This window comes from Crocuta crocuta, unplaced genomic scaffold (genome assembly GCF_008692635.1).
Source record: "Crocuta crocuta isolate KB4526 unplaced genomic scaffold, BGI_CrCroc_1.0 scaffold586, whole genome shotgun sequence".
Lineage (NCBI taxonomy): Eukaryota > Metazoa > Chordata > Mammalia > Carnivora > Hyaenidae > Crocuta > Crocuta crocuta.
In genome coordinates, this window is record NW_027532407.1 from 4,939,445 (window position 1) to 4,960,235 (window position 20,791).

The following is a 20,791-nucleotide window of genomic DNA, read 5'->3' on the forward strand; positions in this document are numbered from 1 at the left end:
CATCCTGGGATGACCAGGGACCAGCAGAGCGATGTGGGCCTAGCAGCTGGTGGGCACACAGCAGTGGATTTGGCAGGTCTGGGACAGAGTTAAAATTTATGGAAACTCTGACAGCACCATCAAAATGGTAAAGTGCCACACAAATGTGTTGTTTTTATTTCCATGACACCTTTATTTGATCCTTTAAACTTCTTTATTGTTTGTCTAAATACTAAATGTCCCTACTGACCAGACTTGCTACACTGAGGCATTTTCGTGATTGCTCAAAGCCTCAAGACTGTCCCTTCTCTTTTCATTAAGGAGCTCTGAACTACCTATAAGGGGGATGCCCATGGCAGGGATGCATACATCTAGTACATTCCCACCAGTTCCTGACCTCCATTCCCTTTCCTCCTCCCCAGTCCTCAAGAGGTCCAGAGTCTTATTCTAAGATTTTGGGGAGAATAAAACAAAAATTGGTTTGTTTTTTTAAAAAACTATTTAACACAGGTTAAAATTAACCAGGTTTATAATACTCACATGAAAATCAAGGGGGTTGAAAAAGACAATTTGGTTCTTCACTTTTATTGTTAAAAATTCCAACAGGATAATATGAAAGAATTGCATATAAATGTAAGATAATCTATATATCCATATACTTACTTTAAAATCAGATATATCAAAAATTAGTATGTACAATAAAAATGAAAATAGAAGTATTAATTCCTACAATAATTACAAACCTGGTTTAACAGACACAATAATGAAATATTTTTGTCCCATAGCACTGTGTCAAGAAATAAGAGTGAAAAGGCAGTGCTATGGCCATGTTTGAGACATTCAAAAGGTTTTCAAAAGTAGTAGGCTAATTTGGGAGAAAATTCTGGATATGTTAATTACTTGACACAACCTTGCAAATGATTGGGCAAAACTAAGGCTTAATTTTCTAACCACTATACTCTGCCTCATAGTGATAGCTTGGGAACTAAAATCATGAAGTAGTCTTATCCTTTCAACTGGCACATTTTACACACAGCTGAGTGAATGGCTTTGTATCCCATCTGAGGTACTTTTTGCTTTTCTAAGCCATAGAAAATTGACCTCAAGCATCATCAACTTCCTCTTAAGAATGTAAAACAAAAAACGAGGAGGAGGAAAAGGTAATTTGTGAGGGAGAAAGATAATGTAGAACAGCTATTGGAGGTTTAGTCCTTGTTGTTTTTGTAGAGTAGCTGAAATAGGGGTAAATGAAAGGAGAGTATTTAACATACAAACTCCCCAAGACAATTTTAAAAAGGAATGAATGCTCTGGTAAAAGAATATTCTAATATTAGCAGTAAGTTCCCCACAATTCTGTATCATGTCCAAATTCTGTTTAATCCCAAAAGAACATGCAAGTTGTTTTGAAAATGCACGTATTACCTGTCCTTTTCCACGACGACAGGTGCAGGATAGGACTGGTTACTTTTATTGCCAGTGCCCAACTGGCCATAAGAATTTGCACCCCAAGCATACACTTGGCCTTCATCTGTTAAGACTAATGTGTGTGCGTAGCCACAGGCAACCTGGAAAGAGAAAAACCAAAACCACTTAGGCCTGCAAATATGCTTTCAGGAGACAGGTTAAAAATCAAAGATGTACTCAAGACTGGCCAACATGGCAAAGAAGTACAGCGATCTGTACTTCCCGTGACTCTCAAACAAAGAAGGGCTGAAGCCAGAGGACTTTGAACTCCAAGAGTCTATGAGGAAAAGAGACTGAGTCTACCAGAGAGAAACCAGGACAACCTGACGAACCAAAGCTGGGTGACTGAGAACTAGGGGAGATAAAATGGGCCATAGGCATGAAGGGGAGGGATCCCCTTCTGCAGAGAGACAAAGAGAAGAGAAACAGCAGCTGGGGAAGCCTAGGACTGTATCTAGACAAAAGAAGGACCTCTGATCGGGACAGAGAAGGATCCCATCTCTAACTGCAGGGCTTTCTTCGGGCTGGGGCTTGCTGCCATGTTTGTGCACCTGGGGAGGAGGGAAGCCACCTCCAGGTTTGGTGGTAGGTCAGGGGTGCAGTCTGCAGCAGGAGAAACTGGTCCCCTACGCAGAAGTGCTGCGGGATAGGACAAAACCAGCCAGGACCACATATTTGGCAGCAGAGAGAGGTGCTTCCCTAGTGCCAGGGGCACAGAGCAGGAGTTTAAATCCCAGTCAAGCATAGGGGCACAGGAGTCAGCAGAGCAAGACAGACCACCCTGTCTGTGGCACAGTGAGGATGGCTAGAAAGGAGTCCAATGGGTCCATGGAGAAGAGACTGGGGGGCTCGCCATTTTTCTCCAGCCCCCCTGCCCGCCCCCCGACCAAGGCAGGGCCTCAGGGATCACTCCATGGGGCCCACAGTGGAGGCGGGACCAGCCTACACCAAACCAGGCCCTCCATGCCAGGTGACTGCATATCTACTGGAGCGGGATAGAAGCTGTGGAACCAGAAGGGCCCCTCCTCCAGGGGATACTATGAAAAATTATATGCCAATAAACTGGACAACCTGGAAGAAATGGACAAATTCCTAGACACCCACACACTACCAAACTCGAACAGGAAGAAATAGGAAATTTGAACAGACCCATAACCAGTGAAGAAATTGAATCAGTTTTCAAAAATCTCCCAACAAATAAGAGTCCTGGACCAGATGGTTTCCCAGGGGACTTCTACCAGATATTTGAAGTAGAATTAATACCTATCCATCTCAAGCTGTTCCAAAAATAGAAATGGAAGGAAAACTTCTGGACTCATTCTATAAAGCCAGCATTACTATGATTCCCAAACCAGTCAGAGACCCAGCAAAAAAAAAAAAAAAAAAAAAAGAACTAGAGGCCAATATCCCTGATGAATCTGGATGCAAAAGTTCTCAACAAAATACTAACAAATCAAATTCAACAGCATATAAGAAGAATTATTCACCATGATCAAGTAGGATTCATTCCTGGGCTGCAGGGCTGGTTAAATATTCACAAATCAATATGATACACTACATTAATAAAAGATAAGAACCATAGGATCATGTCAGCAGATGCAGAAAACACATTTGACAAAATACAGCATCATTTCTTAATAAAAACCCTCAACAAAGTCAGGATAGAGGGAACATACTTAAACATCACAAAACCATTTATGAAAAGCTCACAGCTAATATCATCCTCAATGGGGAAAAACTGACAGCTTTCCCCTGAGATCAGGAACATGACAGAGATGTCCACTCTCACCACTGTTGTTTAACATAATTTTGAAGTCCTAGCATCAGCAATCAGACAACAAAATGAAATAAAAGGCATCAAAATTGGCAAAGATGAAGTCAAACTTTCACTTTTTGCAGATGACATGATACTCTACATAGAAAACCCGACAGACTCCACCAGAAGCCTACTAGAACTGATCTGTGAATTCAGCAAAGTTGGAGGGTACAAAATCAATGTACAGAAATTGGGTGCATTTTTATACACCAATAATGAAGCAACTGAAAGAGAGAGAAATAAACTGATCCCATTCACAACTGTATCAAGAACCATAAAATACCTAGGAATAAACCTAACCAAAGATGTAAAAGGTCTGCATGATGAAAACTATAGAAAGTTTATGAAGGAATTTGAAGACACAAAGAAAAAGAAAAACATTCCATGCTCATGGATTGGAAGAATAAATATTGTTAATATGTCAATACTACCCAAAGCAATCTACACATTCAATGGAATCCCAATCAAAATCGCACCAGCATTCTTCTCAAAGCTAGAAGAAACAAATCCTAAAATTTGTATGGAACCACAAAAGACCCTAAACAGCCAAAGTAATATTGAAGAAGAAAACCAAAGTGGGAGGCATGACCATCCCAGACTTTAGCTTCTACTACAAAGCTGTAATCATCCAGAAAGTATGGTATTGGCACAAAAAACAGACACAAAGACCAATGGAACAGAATAGAGAACCCAGAACTGGACCACAAATGTATGGCCAACTAATCTTTGACAAAGCAGCAAAGAGTATCCCATGGAAAAAAGACAGTCTCTTTAACAGATGGTGCTGGAAGAACTGGACAGCAACATGCAAAAGAATGAAACTAGACCACTTTCTCACACCATACCCAAAAATAAACTCAAAATGGATGAAGGACCTGAATGTGAGACAGGAAACCTTCAAAACCCTAGAGGAAAAAGCAGGAAACAACCTCCTTGACCTCAGCCACAGCGATTTCTTACTCGACAGATCTCCAAAGGCAAGGGAATCAAAAGCAAAAATGAACTATTGGGACCTCATCAAGATAAAAAGCTTCTGCACGGCAAAGGAAATAATCAACAAAACTAATAGGCAACTGACAGAATGGGAAAAGATATTTGCAAATGACAATATTGAATAAAGGGCTAGTATCCAAAATCTATGAAGAACTCACCAAACTCCACACCTGAAAAACAAATAATCCAATGGAGAAATGGGTAGAAGACATGAATAAGACACTTTTCCAAAGAAGACATCCATGACACATGAAAAGGTGCTCAACATCACTCATCATCAGGGAAATACCCATCAAAGACACACTGAGATATCACCTCACACTGGTCAGAGTGGCTAAAATGAATAAATCAGGAGACTAGATCCTGGTGAGGATGTGGAGGATGTCCAACTCTCTTGCACTGTTGGTGGGCATGCAAACTGGTACAGCCACTCTGGAAAACAGTGTGGAGGCTCCTCAAAAAATTTAAACCTACCCTATGATCCAGTGATAGCATTTCTAGGAATTTACCAAGGAATCCAGGAGTGCTGATGCATAGGGGCACAATGCTGTACCCCAATGTACCCCAATGTTCATAGCAACACTTTCCACAATAGCCAATTATGGAAAGAGCCTAAATGTCCATCAACTGACAAATGGATAAAGAAGATGTGGTTTGTATATACAATGGAATACTACTTGGCAATGAGAAAGAATGAAATCTGGGCATGTGTAGCAACATGGATGGAACTGGAGGGTATTATGCTAAGTGAAATAAGTCAAGCAGAGAAAGACAGATACCATATATTTTCACTCATATGTGGATCTTGAGAAACTTAACGGAAGATCATGGGGAGGGAAAGGGGAAAAAAAGTTACAGAGAGGGATGGAAACAAACCATAAGAGACTCTTAAATACTGAGAACAAGCTGAGGACTGATGGGGGGTGGGGGGAAAAGGGAAAGTGGGTGATGGGCATGGAGGAGGGCACTTGTTGGGATGAGCACTGGGTGTTGTATGGAAACCAATTTGACAGAAAATTATGTTAAAATAAAAAAAAGAACCAAAGATGTTGAGGAAGAGGAAGAAGAGAAGGAGGAGGAAGAAGATGAAGAAGACTAAGACGAAGAATGAAGGAGGAGGAAAAAGGTAGGAGGAAGAGGAGGATGAGAGGAGGAGGAGGAAGAGGAGGAGGAGGAAGAGGAGGAAGAGGAGGAGGAGGAAGAGGAGGAGGAGGAAGAAGAGGAGGAGGAGGAAGAGGAGAAGGAGAGGAAGATGAAGAGGCAGCCTGACCAGAGAGACCAACACTGAGGTAACCAGTATTCCTCCATAACCACCTCAGCCCACATGTGGCCAAAATGGCCATAAGATCAACACAAGTCCTTCAGTGACATGAGTCTGGTTCATTCGGCTTTCATATGACATTCATTATGCTCACAGAGATCAAGGCATGTGGAGTGAATATGAAATACACTTTTATTTTTTAAGAATATTTTTTATTGTAAAAGTGAAATATGCTTAGTGTGGAATGTAAAAAAGTATAAATATGAAAGTAATCTCAAGATCAAGATTTTTTCTACTTATACATATATATAGAGAGAGATAGATAGATACAGAAATATGTTCCATGTCTCCATGCACCATGTCTGCATCTTCATTTTTATGTAACATCACATAGCACTATTTCCATGTCATTAAAATTCTTTGTAAGCATCATCTCCATTCATGTAGATTTCATATAATTCATTTAATCATTAACTTAATTGATTAAATAAATTATGCTACATCTATTATTTATGTTATTTATTAAAATTAACAATTTTTTCTTTTCTTTCCCTCCCTCCCTCCCTCTCTCTCTCTTTCTCTCTTTCTTTCTTTCTTTCGCTATATCTTCTCCACTAATTCTGTGTCTTCTGTTTTTGTTCCTTAAATATCCCAGGAAGAAAATTTCAGAACAAAGGATATGAAATTTTCAAGGCTCTTGATATATACTGCCAAAGTTTCCTTGGAAAAGACTGTAACAATTTACATTCCAATAGCTATGTATGAGAGTGGCTTAGACATATAATTTCCTGATGAACATCTACAACTTTATTCAGGGAAATAGAGCTTTAGCTTTTACTTCAATAAAGAAAACATCAAACAGCGAAGCTTTTCATCTGCCAAGAAAACTGTGTACATTGGTATCTTTGCCACTAAAGACTTAAAAATAGGCACACACAAACCAACTGTGGACATACCCGCTGGACACGAATGCCTTGCAAAGCCGATATTCTACAGGGAGTTGGCTGGTTGCCACTACTGCCAAGTCCAAGCTGCCCATTTCCATTGTAACCCCAGACATAGACCTGAGAGAAAACCAGAGACTCAGTGCCCATGAAAGACATAAGCAAGATCTCTGTTGAGAAACATGCCATGTTAGTATGCCACCGATAAGGCAAATGTTTATTTTTTAAACAACATGTGAAATAACTTTCTTACCTCCCCAGTGTTCACCACTGCCATTGAACACATCTGCCCACATGCTATGTTCACAACTACTTTATTCTGTAAGCAGCCTGTGACTCTTCGAGGGATCGGCTGATTGGCTGTTGATCCAGATCCTACCTGCCCGGAGTTATTATAACCCCAGGCAAATACCTGGGGATTAATAAATGAAACACACTAATTTATAAAGTATCTCAATTAGAAACTAACAGGTACTCATAATGCCTCATCTTTGTTCTCAAAATGCTTGATATCCATAAATTCTCACAATACAGGCAGAGAAGTTTTTGTAAAATTCATTCTTATGAAATACATTACTTTATAAAATTAGGTTCTTGGTATTATCAGTACAAATAACAATAATGATTATCCAATATCATATAATATTTATTAAAGTATTTACTTGGCTTCAGCCGTATTTTCCAGCATTTTGGCATTCTTCTTTTTGCAAATAAAATCCGAGTATAGCAATACAGAAAGAACATAACCTTTTAAATTTTGCAGTTATAGAAATACTTACTACATAAAGGTATACTTCATGATGTAACCACTATGACTACAAATTTCTAACAAGAATTAGGTTGAGTTTGAGGGAGGTGGTTATTTTAATCAAATGATATTTCCAAGATGGCTATAACAATCCATATAATCTTACTGAAAATAATCAATGAGATTTATGCTAACTATTCTCACCTCTCCATCAGATGTTAGCACCAAAGAATGGTAAGACCCACAGGCAACTTCAGTGACTTGTTTGTTTGACAAATTAGTAGAAATATGACAGGGTATTAAACCATGATTAGTTGTCCCATTGCCCAGCTGGCTGTAAGCATTATGACCCCAGGTAAAGACTTCACCTTCTGAAAATAAAAAAGAAATACAACAAGCTTTCAAAACATGTACTTTACTATAAGAACATATATATTGCACCATTTTACAAATGAGAACTAGGGGCGCCTGGGTGGCTCAGTCGGTTAAGTATCTGACTTCGGCTCAGGTCATGATCTCACGGTTCATGGGTTCAAGCCCTGCATCAGGCTCTGTGCTGACAGCTATCTCAGAGCTTGGAGCCTGCTTCAATTTCTGTGTCTCCCTCCCTCTCTGACCCTCCCCTGCTCACGTTCTCTCTTTCTTTCTCTCTCAGAAATAAAAACATTTAAAATTTTTTTAAAAATACAAATGAGAACTAAAAATTCATGTGCAAAAACTAATTGACTTCCCTGTCCCACCAAACTCGTTCTACTAAAGAATACATTTAGAAAATATAAACTGTAGGGGCGCCCGGGTGGCTTAGTCGGTTAAGCGTCCGACTTTCGCTTGGGTCATGATCTCGCAGTTTGTGGGTTCGAGCCCCGCGTCGGGCTCTGTGCTGACTGCCAGCTCAGAGCCTGGAGCCTGTTTCAGAGTCTGTCACTCCCTCTCTCTCTGACCCTCCCCTGTTCATGCTGTCTCTCTCTCTCCTAGAAATAAATAAATAAAACATTAAAAAAAAAAAAAAAAAGAAAATATAAACTGTATTCCATCTCAAAGCAACAAGATGAAATTTAAATGGATGCAATTATAATAGCTGTAAGATAGGTTTTTAATAAAAGGCAGAGAACTGCTACCAAGAATAATAGGAAAAAACATCAGATTCAAAGTCAAGAGACTGTAAGGATATTTAATTTCTCTGGGCCTATTTTCTTATCTATAAAATGATAATCAGGGCGCCTGGGTGGCTCAGTCGGTTAGGCATCTAACTTCGGCTCAGGTCATAATCTCACGTTCTGAGGGTTCGAGCCCTGCATCGGGCTCTGTGCTGACAGGTCAGAGCCTGGAGCCTGTTTCGGATTCTGTGTCTCCCTCTCTCTCCGTCCCCTCCCCAACTCGTGCTCTGTCTCTGTCTCAAAAATAAATAAATGTTAAAAAAAAATTTAAAAAAAGAATGATGGAAATGTTTAAAAAAATGATCAAGTTACTTTTTAAAATCTTTGTTCTATATTATTTCTTGTGTAGTGTAATACATATTCAGAAAAGTTCTTAAAATATATACGCAGTTTTATAAATAATTATAAAACACATACCTAGGTACTACCACTCAGGTCAAGAAATAGAACCTTATAATCACTCCAAAAGCTCCCCATATATAATCCTGAATAAGACAACTTTTTTTTCCTGTTTTTGAACTTTAAATAAATGGAACCATACACTATATGCCCCTTGTGCTTGTATTTTCTACCATATTATCTCTGTGTGCCACATGCCAGATAATTTCTTCTGATCTTCCAGCTTATTAATTTTCTCTCTTGATATGTCCAAACTGCTATTAAACTTGCCCACTGAGTTTTCATTTTGATAATTATATTGTTTATTTCATTCTTCTTCAAATCCTCTTTGATCTCTGCAGGTCTTCAAGCTCATTTTTTATCTTTTCAAACATAACAAATAAAGTCATCTTTTACCTGGAATAGCTGATACTTAGTTTTTGCTATCTTTTTTGCTGGTTCTCATTCATGGTGCCTTGTTTACTTGTATACCTGGTTATCTTTGACTATACTGCTAATTGCCATTGAAAACTCATTTTTCAGTGGCACTGTATTTCCTCAGACCTAGGATGAAATGAAGGTGCCTTCCTCTCTAGAAGGATCTACATTAACTCTGTCATGTCAATAAGGCACTTAAAGGTACTTCTCTAATAAATCAAAGGCTTGAGATTCCTTGGACTACCAGTCTGATGTGAAATGGAATACAAATCCATGATTACAACCCTTCAGGGAGAGGTTTTCTTTCTTTTTTCCTCTTTGCTTTGCTCACAGCCAAGGATTCCTCTGTTCAGTGCATTAGAGATGGAAGAGCTGGCCCATTCTTGCCCCCAGAGCCTAGCCCTTAGGGTTCCTAGCCTAAAGGGTGAGGTCTCTGACTCATGACCCTTCGTGAGTACATCAAACCACAACTCCATTTAGGTGGAGAGGCAGATGCCCTTAAGGCAAAACTAGCTTTAAGTTCCCCTTTAACCTTTGTTCATACTTTCTCTTGAATCTGATCCAATCATTCCTCTCTGCCTTGTTAGTGCTTTGATGCCTCTGTGGAAAAAAATTAAATATTTTATCTAGAATTTTTAGTTGTTTCCAGTGAAGCAGTGGTCCAAATAATCTAGCCTATTACTGGCAATCAAAATTCCCTAAAATTTGTGTGAAGTAAGTATACAAAAGAGTATTTATAAACTTTATTTTCAGTTCAAAGAATACTAATAAAATGAACACGTAGCTTAAGAAAAAGTCCAAAGTATGATATAATTATAATGTCTTATTAGTCAGAATTCATGAAATAGACACAAGAGTATTTAATTCCTTATAGTATTAATATCAACTTCAGCCATCAGTCACTAATCATGGTAAGAAATCCAGGGAGCTAGGAGTCAGAGAATACCTTGGACTTAGCTTCAGTGTCTTAGTTCATAGATCAGGGATCTCAAGTTCAGAGTCCAGAGTGAGTTCAGCATTTTAATGCAAAATAATTAAACTTATAAAGTGTAAACAAAAGGGGTTTACTGGGACTACAGCACTGTCTTTCTCACACTGAAAGTGCCAATAATTGCTAGATTCCATCTGCTCCATTATCTTACTCTGATATTCAGATATGTTCCTATTTCACATTGTCCAAAGCACAGTCACATTCACAAGGCAGAGCCAGAAACTCCTACCCAATCAAGCACTATGTTCTCAATTTAAGGGGTGGTCATTAAGTCTTGTTTCTCAACAAGTAAGGCAATAGCTAAACCTCTACACTGTGATCCTAGGTTACCTGTTGTGGCAAGGACAATATGGGGGCCACTCCCATAGCTGATGCAGGCTATTTTTTTGCCACTTAAAGCATCCAGTCTCCGAGGTTCAATGGTGCTCTGGGTGTCACCTAATCCCAAACAGCCACAGCAGTTTGTGCCAAGCACAAAAATCTGTGGGAAAACAGCTGTTAGTTTAAGCACTTCTGACAAACCTGCAATTACTGCTTCATTGTATAACATTATGTAACAAATAAGAATCTACCCTCATGCCTTCTTTTTAACCTTAATTTCTCAGTTTCCGCCCCACCCCGTCAAATCTATTGCTATAAGAGACTGAATGTTTTCTCAAAATTTACCTCATCATTTACTGTAGTATATAAAACTTCATTGCCAGCATTGCCAAAGACACAGGCCTGACGAATTAACTGCAGTTCTTCCTCAGAACAAAGGGAGAAAATTGGCCACTTTCCCACATCTAACATCTTCAAAGATGACAGAGTAGACTGTACTGGCTGAAAAGAAAAAAAAATACATATTTTACACACACACACACACACACACACACACACACACACACGCTCACTAGGCTATTAATTAAAAGATACTTTTTTTTCCTTCCCCTTTTACTTCTGTGGAAGAGTCAGTATCAGTTCAGGGAGGGGCAGCTCTATTTTTGAGAAGCCCTTTACAACTACAGAAAATGCCTCTACAAGCCCACTGCTTCAGTCCTGCTCTCACAGCCACCAAGAGCCAGAGACCCCAGGTGGGATCAGATCTCACCTACTAATTTTCCTGAAAGCCACAGGAATCATCCAAGGCTGACCTCTGGGGAGCCAAATGGTTAGCAAGTATTTTCAGTGTTGGCTAGGTCTTAAATGTAGCTCTGGAAACTAGGCTGGTTGTAAAGGTAGGAAAAACAGAGAGAGAGAGACAGCACTGCTATTTCATCAGCTGCCTAAGTCTTGACGAAATGTGTCCTTGGAAAAAGAACAATGCTGAAGGTGACACCAAGGAAACGATTCAGAAGTTCCGGTTCATGGGTTCGTTCTGACCATCAGCTAAGCAGTTAGCAGCTTCCCTCATCCTCCCCACTCAGGTTTGGGGATTGATAGGAAGATACACCCAGAAAGTGTGCACTCATTTGCTAGGGCTGCCATAACAAAGTACCACAGACTGAATGGCTCACACAAAAGAAATTTATTTTCTCACAATTCTGGAGGCTGTAAGTTCCAAATCAAAGTATCTACTACTTTAGTTCCCCCTGAGGGCTACAAGGGAAGGATGTAGGCCTCTCTCCTGGGCTTGTAGAGGGGCCATCTTCTCCCTGTATCTTTACATCATCTTCCCTTGATGCATATCTGCTTCTGGGCCCAAATTTCCCCTTGCCAGTCAGACTGGACTAGGGTTCACCATAATGACCTCATCTTAACTAATTATATCTGAAATGACCCCATTTCCAAATAAGGTCACCTTCTGAGGTACTGGAGAGTCTCAGTGCATGCCAGACAGGGTGGCTTATAAAAAACAAAGTTTACTTCTCACAATTCTGCAGGCTGGAAGTCTAACATCAAGGCACCAATATACTCATGTTCTGATGGGGGGGCCCCTTCCTGCTTCATAGCCATTGCCTTCTCACTGTGTCTTCACAGGGTGGAAGGGGTTAGGGATCTCTTGAAGCTCCTTTTACAAAGCACCAGTCCCATTCATGAGGGTTCCATCCTCATGATTCCACCCAATCATTTCTCAAAGGCCCCAACTTCTAATACCATCACCTTTGGGGGTGAGGATTTCAACATAAAAATTGGGGTTGGGGAAACACAATTAAACTCATAACGGCATACACTAGATCATCAGCATCTGAACATGGATGGAACTTGAGGGTGTTATGCTGAGCGAAATAAGTCAGGCAGAGAAGGACAGATACCATATGTTTGCACATATAGAAGAATTAGGAGGAACTTAACAGAGGACCGTGGGGGAGAAGAAGGGGGGAAAATAGTGGGGGAGAGGGAGGGAGGTAAACCATGAGAGACTTTTGAATGCTGAGAACAAACTNCTCTTGAATGCTGAGAACAAACTGAGAACTGATGGGGGTGGGGGGAGGGAAAGTGGGTGATGGACATGGAGGAAGGGCACTTGTGGGGATGAGCACTGGGTGTTATATGGAAACCAACTTGACAAACTATTAAAAAAAAAAGATCATCATGGGGCGCCTGGGTGGCTTAGTCGGTTAAGCGTCCGACTTTCGCTTGGGTCATGATCTCGCGGTTCGTGGGTTCGAGCCCCGCGTCGGGCTCTGTGCTGACTGCCAGCTCAGGCAGAGCCTGTAGCTTATTTCAGAGTCTGTGTCTCCCTCTCCCTCTGATCCTCCCCTGCTCACGCTCTCTCTCTCTCTCTCCTAGAAATAAATAAAAATATTAAAAAAAAAAAAAAAAAGATCATCAGCATCTGTGCTCTCATAAGAGCATGGAATGTGGGCATTATAAAGCTGTTTTAAAGACAGTTTTTATTTTTTTGCTATACTGGAAACATTTTTACATATGTGCTACTCAGCTTTCAAAAATCTGAGGATTATGATAAGATGCATAAGCAGCCAACATGCCTATCAAATGGCATGTTTGGCCATTTCTCTTAATAATCACCATACTCTTGCTTAATTTAAAGGAGCAAAGGATTTTCCAAGGCCTGTCTTTCCAGCTATTAAGTCAATCTTACCAGGAAAGAGTTCTGGTAGAAAGCTGACAGGACTAGCTACTTATTTTTCCCTCCACCTTAGGAGCCAGCTGAGTATATGTGTATGTGTATGTGTCTACGTATGTATGCAGGTACATGTGTGTGTATATATGTATGTGTGTATATATATATATATGTGTGTGTGTATATATATATATATATATGATGATGATGACTTGGATCACAAGATTATGGAGACTCAGAAGTTCCATGATCTGCATCTACAAGCTGGAGACCCAGGAGAGCTGGTAGCATAATTTAGTAAGTCCAAAGGCCTGGGAACTAGGGGAGACAGTGACGTACATCCCAGTCTGAGGAAAGGAAAAAATGAAAAGAGATGACCCAGATCAATCAGTGAAACAGAAAAAAGGGATGAATTCCTCCTTCCTCTACCTTTTGTTCTCTTCAGTCCCTGAACAGATTGGATGATGCCCACCCACACCAGGGAGGGCAAACCATTTACTGAGCTCACCACTTCAAATGCTATTCTCTTCTGGCAACACCCTCATAGACACACCCAGGAGCAATGTTTAATCTGGGCACCAGGGGCCCACTTAAGTTGACACATAAAATTAAACATCACACACCATGTGTAGACACACAGTGACCATGGAGGCAGAGACTGGAGCAATCCAGGTCCAGGAACACCAAGAATTGCCAGGAGCCACCAGAAGCTGGGAAGAAGGAAGGAAGGCTTCTTCCCTAGAGCCTTTGGAAAGTATGGCCCTGCTAACACCTTAATTTCAGACTTGTAGTCTCCAGGGCTATAAAACAATAAATTTCTATTGCTTCAAGCCACTCAGTTTCTGGTACTTTCTAAAGGCAGCCCTAAGAACCTAATACAGGGTAAGCAGCTTGTAACCGCTCACAGCATCATCCTGAGTTAATGGCAGCACCTGACCAGGATGAGCTCCCCTGGCCAAATTCAGCCATTTTCCCTCACCATGCCATTCAAGTTCTAAGATCCTGCCTGGAGAATGATATCTTCTATTATATTTTGGGCAGCACTCAAGGCCACTACAGAGCTAAGGACAGAATCCTGCTAGGTTAGTTTTTACTCTAAGCTTCTACTGTAAATCACCTACCCCCTTATATCATGAAGGAATCTTATTTTCTATGGGGTCTTCATTTTATTTATTTTTTCCTATTTAAGTCTATAAATTTCAGAAAGAATAACATTTTGAATGTGGCATCAGATATTTATAGATGAACTAATGTGCTAGTTAAAAGAATTCTTATATATTATTCCTAAACATCATAATTGTAGGGCATAGATATTGCTATCCTCATTTTAATTGCAAGGAAACTGAGGCACAGAAGGACTAAGTAATCCTCCAAGATTACTCACTTCTAAAGATTGCTTTCCATACAGCACATGTTGCAGAGAAAACAGTTCACATACAGGTATACCACTGGTAGACCCAGTGCTTGAGATCACAGGGCTCTGGCTGTTCTCATAAAGCTCTTACAGTACAGGGCAGTAATCCACACTATGGGATACCTCCTGTAAACAGGGCAGAGGACAATATACAATGAGAAAATGAGTATTCCCGCCTCATTTTTTCCTTTCAAGCAGATTTTTGGATTTCAGCCTGGCCTGCTACAAAAATCAAGTGGTTTCTTGGATGACTAGAATCAGGTTGTAAATCCAACAAGCTACTGAACACTTGTCTACAAATTATTAGTTCTAGACTTTCTTCCTGGCCCACCTGTACAAAACCTCTAGTAGCCACCCCATGACTCTACTAACCACTGGGACTCGTGTGTATGTGACCTGCAGTCATTCATTTGTTAAAGGATGACACAGGTCAACAGAACATCAGGTCTGACAGTATCACTGAACATGTATTGAGTGCCAGGATCTAAAGACATAAAAATGAAACATAAGCACTCCCTTCAAGGAGCTCACAATTTAATAGAAAACAAATACTTGCAATATAATCTGGGTACAAAGGAGGTGTGAATTCATTGCTTTTAAATATCTGTCAGACTGGCTCCTGGAGGTTAGTCATCAAAAATCCATTTTTTCTAAGTTTTGAGGGGGAGTTATTTCATGGGGGAACTGATGACTAACTTTATGAAATGCATACATTTACACTTTTTGAGGTAAATATTTAATATCAGTCTTAAGGAACTGTAACATCTTTGTTTATAGAAGAAAAATACATTTTTCTTTCCAACACACTCATGAGTATATATAGCTGTACAAATTGTATGTATTGTAAACATGTACATATATTGTCTGTATATGTATACTTTGTATATATAATAAGAGTAGGTAGCACAGGGTTCACATACAGTCCCTTGTAGGAGCTGCAGCCACCCTGCATGACAGCAGCCATCTCTACAAAAGGCACCCAGCCACTCTGTGCCCACCTGCTAAATAAGAAACTGGTTGAGCAAGAACCAAGGCAGGCAACAAACAAATCTGAATGGGGAAAAGACACTGCCAGGGAATGAGAGCTTAGCAGCAGACAAGATAAGTCATCTAGACGTACCCCTAGAATTCAGTCCTAATTTGGCCCAGTTAACCTTCCTTCCTGCACATAACATTATTATGGGTGATAACTATTTCCTGTCCAGATTTCCTTTACTACTCTGCTCACATGCACTCCCAACCCCCTCATCTTTCACTGGCATCTATTTGGGAAATACGAAGTAGCGAAATTTTAACATTAGCTCAAAGAAAATATAATTAAGGAAACAAGCTCCATAAAATTAGAGACCAAGAAGCATTTTATTATTCTTTTGAGTATTTGCTACCTAGGTAACTCTGCTTCTCTAACAATATGAAGAATCAAGCAGATTATGAAACTTCACCTAACTCCACACAATTATTAAATTGTCACAATTAAATTTAAAATACAGCATATAGCAATGGGACCAAAATTATGCATTGGGCGTGCCTAACAAAAAAGTTATTTTAAAAAACCCATCAACATCTTGCCTTTTGAGGACTTTCAGACAATGTGACACTTTAAATGTAATAGTTGTTTCATTGCTAATTCTGTGAGTCTGTTCTTTTATTTCACAAAATCTGTGCTCCCACGAAAAACTAGGAATTTTTCTATTAGCATTTTATTAGATTCTCAAGTTCTATACATTACCTTTGTAAGCTACTTTTGTCTTTTCCTACATTTCCATGGTAATTCTATGGTTCAGTTTCAGAAGTTTCACCATCTTTGTACACTATGCTGTCTTTGTATAATTATTTACACCTTTTATTGTTTTGGCCATATTTATTTTAAAAGAGCAGAAAACAAAAATAAAAGTTAAAAGTGGCAGTTAATATAAAGGTGTTACTAATGAAGAACAGACATTATGTCAATTTAATAAAATTAACACAAGATGGAAAACGATGTGCATGCTGAAGGGTGTGAAACTTCTAACATCAGTTGGACACGGACTAGACTTAAGCTGGTTGACTGTAATGTTGAGCTGTGGTGGAAAATAAATAAGTTAAAGAATATCTATGATGAATTAAGAATATGTCATCTAAGATTAGGTATTTTATAGTTTTCTGAAATCTATGGAATGGAGCAAACACTGCTTAACTCAGATCCTTTTGCAGGGCGGTATTATCTGTGAAAGCAGGGACGGACTGTACTCCTCACCTAGCTCAAAAGGTGCCCATCTTCAGGAACCCTGATCTACCCCTCAGACAATACCCCCAGTTTTCCACCAACTCCTTTGGCATTCTATGTATCCACAGCAATTATGTTTGCATCTGAGTCACTACACTGTGAGCCCCTCAAAGACAAATACTATCTCACTGATCTTCCAACTGGATGACCATTAGATGTTTGATATAGGTTTCATGCAATAGAAAATATATGTTCCAAAGGCCTGTTTTGCTTTTTTTTTTTTTCCTAACCTTGCCACTTTCTCCATAGGAAAGGGAAAGCTCTTCTTCCATATGGACTCAGTCCTGTGCAGTCCCTAAGGAAAAAGTATGTGGTAAAATCAGGATCCCATATGTGAAATGAAAGTAGACAAGTTAAAATATTTTACTTCCAATTAACAGAGAAAATAAGCTAAGCTCAAATATGGTAAAGGGAAGATAAGGAAATTAAGGTTTAGGCATGAGAGTTAACAGCTATAAAACCCAAAAGGTGTTTTAACTGTTCTGGAACTATCATATGGTCTCTTACGGAATCCTCCTGCTCAGGTCTGGAAAATTAATCCCAGGATAAATGAAGATTCTTAAATCTATAAGGAAATAAGTAGAAAATTTTCATTTTACAGTTGACCTCCTCTAGATAAGGAAAAATAAATTTTAGACCTTGGTCAAATTTTCCCTGGGATTGGAAAGTTCCAAATCACTGTGAAGAGCAGACTTATCGTTCTCAGCTCCACTGAAGAGTATATGATTTGCTAAGCTGGGAAAAAAAAAAAAAAAAAGAAAAAAGGAGGAATGAATGAAAAAAATAAGAGGATGAATGAACAAATATGGCTTTGTTACCCTAGACTTTAACCAAAAATCTGCAACAATAGTCACCAAGTAAGTAGCAACAGCACTCAATGTTCTTGCCTTAATTAACCATCTCTGCAGTAACTACTTTCTACTACATGGAAGTAACAGCAGAAGCTTCTCTAACAAAAGATGTACAGTATGTCTGGACTGTGGTTCAATCATTACACAGTTAACTATCCCATCACTAAAAATAAAGAAATATTCTCTCTCCCCTGACAAAGCAATTGAATGAAATCATAATAATGCTGGTGTTTCCAATTTATTAGTTTGGGTTCTATTTACTCAAACAAATACAATCCACATTTCAAGGGGATTAACATCAGAACACTTTATCTGATATTATTTATAAGCAGTTAGAGCCTTATAATAGACAGAGCTTTATAATAGAACATTTCACCTGATATTATTTATAAGCAGTGAGAGCCTTCTAATAGAGAATGCTGGTAAAATTTTGTTCTCATCTGGTGCAAAAAGGTGTCTCAGAATATAAGGAATAATAACATATTCAGAATAATTGTAACTCAAACTATGACAATTGATACAAATCATTGTTTCTAATGTTTGGAAAATATATGCTTGTTTTTTTAAAAAAATCACTTAGTCTTTTCTCACTTATAAGTTTATAAAACTTGATCTAGTTGCCAATATGGGAAGATAATTTCATGTGACAGTTATTTCTACTTGATCTGTCCTTCTCTATTAATTTGCAAGCTTTGTAAGAGACAACCCTGACTCGTTCATTGCTATAAACACCGCAGGACATGGTTCACACTAGACCACAATACCATATATTAGTTGAAAGCATCCTTTGAATACAGCTTTTTGTATATGGGAGACTGCCTGTATCGACGATTCTTTGTTTTGTTTTATCCTAACTGGATCTACATTTTGCCCCAAGTTTCTTACAATAAAAAACAAAAAGAGAGGAGAGGGGAAAAAGAAAGAGGAAGAGAAGAGAAAAAAGAACAGAAGTCAAAGGCAAGAGAAAAGAGGAAAGGAATAAGAGGAGAAAAAGGGACAAAAGAAGAGATGTAGCTGCCTCTCATTGTATTATAGGCTACCTTCGTGGTAGCAGAAGGGAAATCTTTGCAACACGCTAAGATCCTAAATCCTGGTTTGTTGTTGTTTCCCACCCTAGCCCTCCGTCTACTATTGTAAGTAACCAATTTCATCAGTTTCTGGTTTATTCTTCCTGTTTCGTTTTGCAAAATTAAGCAAATACATGTCTGTGCTTTTATTTCCCAGTTCCTCCTTACACAAAAAATACCGTATTTCATATACTCTTTGGCAATTTGCTTTTTTTTATTCAATTAACAATATATCCTGGAACTCACTCCATATCAGTTTTTTTGTTCTGTTTTGTTTTGTTTGTTTAATCAACTGAGTATCCTAGCTTTTTAAGGAGGAAAATATATAGTTCTTTTTGGTGTCTTTGATCGATTTCAATTATAGTACCTCTCTAAAAATTAGAATGGTGGGACACAGCCCATTCTGTTTATTTGACATTCAAGTTAAGAAAAAATTGCATGAGTGGTATATTGAAATTACTATAGTCAAAGAAATAACATTTGTAAGAGTCAATTAACATTAACCATAAGATTAACATAATTTCATCTTTACTGATCAGAATGTTCTTGAAGATTTAAAAATGATTCAAGAATAAGTACTATTGTACGGTACTGTGAAAAAAATTGTTGAATTCTCTAGCATTGTGGAAAGTAGTTGGATTTTTTTCTAACATTATTTCAATGTGATACAAACATAATAAAGAAAACTATCTTCTCCCATTTGCACCACTTGAGGAATATAGTTTATGGAATATATGTGAGGATTATAGTTATCTTAGCCTATTTTCTACATGATTTCACCAGGTTATTATTACTCTCAATGTTACAGCAGTATATCAATATATACATCTTAAAAATCCACAATATACAGAATACCATATCCAGGAATTATAAATAACAGTATCAACAATAATAATCATTGAAATAAACAGTAACCCTGTGCCATATTAAATGCCTTATATTATCTCATTAAACTTTATAATAGCCAAAAGAAACAGACACATCATTGTCTCCATTTTATGGACATGTTTCCAAAATGACCAACCGTCACCAACCAGTCAGGGTTAGAGCCAATATTTGAACACAAGACAGATTTCAAAACTCCTCTCTTGGACCCTCTCCTGTATTTCAGGGATATTTTAAGTCTTCCTATGTACATTCCCAATTTTACTATGTACTGACTAGTTGGGAATTTTTCCCTCCCAAAATTTTTGTACCTGATTGTTTTATTTATTTATTTATTTATTTTTAAGTTTTATTTATTTCTAGCAGAGAGAGAGAGACAGCGTGAGCAGGGGAGGGTCAGAGAGAGAGGGAGTCACAGACTCTGAAACAGGCTCCAGGCTCTGAGCTGGCAGTCAGCACAGAGCCCGACACAGGGCTCGAACCCACGAACCGCGAGATCATGACCTGAGCCGAAGTCGGACGCTTAACCGACTAAGCCACCCAGGCGCCCCTGTACCTGATTGTTTTAAATTTCTGTAGCCCAATATTCAGTCATCCTTAAATCCTGTTCTGTCTAGATCCTTGTAAAGTTGTCTTCTAGGATAAAGTTAATGTGACTGAAAAACATAAATACATAAATTCTATGAGAGAAAAACAGAGAAGGAAAAGAATATACCATCTTGCAACTTCAACAAGCTATTATTTATTTGAGAAGTAAACAGTTTAAAAATTGTATTAGCTCTGTTATTAAAAAGTTATTAAAAATTAATATTGTAAAATATAACTTTTAGATATTGTACTTTGTAAGTTTTGGGACCATGCTTCACCAATTTGAATGCAAAACATATTTTAAAAAACTCTTAAACCAGTTTAATATGAAATATGTCAACATAGAAAATGCAAGGGAACCCATTTGGTATAAAAAAAAAGCAAAACTTTCAAACTTTTGGAAGAAGGTATAGAAAACATTTTTGTGACCCTGGGGCAGGGAAAGATTTCTTAAATAAGACAAGAAGCATTAACCACAAAGACTGGTAAAGTTTACTACATTAAAACTTAAAAAAATACGGCATACTAAAAGACAAAATGAACA

At 38.5% G+C, this 20,791-nt stretch overlaps 1 protein-coding gene across 1 annotated transcript in view; it reads right to left on the reverse strand.

The window, feature by feature from the left end:
* Positions 1 to 20,791, reverse strand: part of LOC144243668 (RCC1 and BTB domain-containing protein 2-like) — a 47,262-nt gene that overhangs the window by 12,109 nt on the left and 14,362 nt on the right. Inside the window, exons 2-7 of the mRNA XM_077778796.1 lie at positions 10,836 to 10,991; positions 10,500 to 10,650; positions 7,410 to 7,576; positions 6,711 to 6,869; positions 6,470 to 6,577; positions 1,402 to 1,544 (exon numbers count right to left, since the gene is read on the reverse strand). Coding sequence (XP_077634922.1) covers positions 1,402 to 1,544; positions 6,470 to 6,577; positions 6,711 to 6,869; positions 7,410 to 7,576; positions 10,500 to 10,650; positions 10,836 to 10,991 — 884 coding nt within the window. The remainder of the gene's footprint in view (positions 1 to 1,401; positions 1,545 to 6,469; positions 6,578 to 6,710; positions 6,870 to 7,409; positions 7,577 to 10,499; positions 10,651 to 10,835; positions 10,992 to 20,791) is intronic.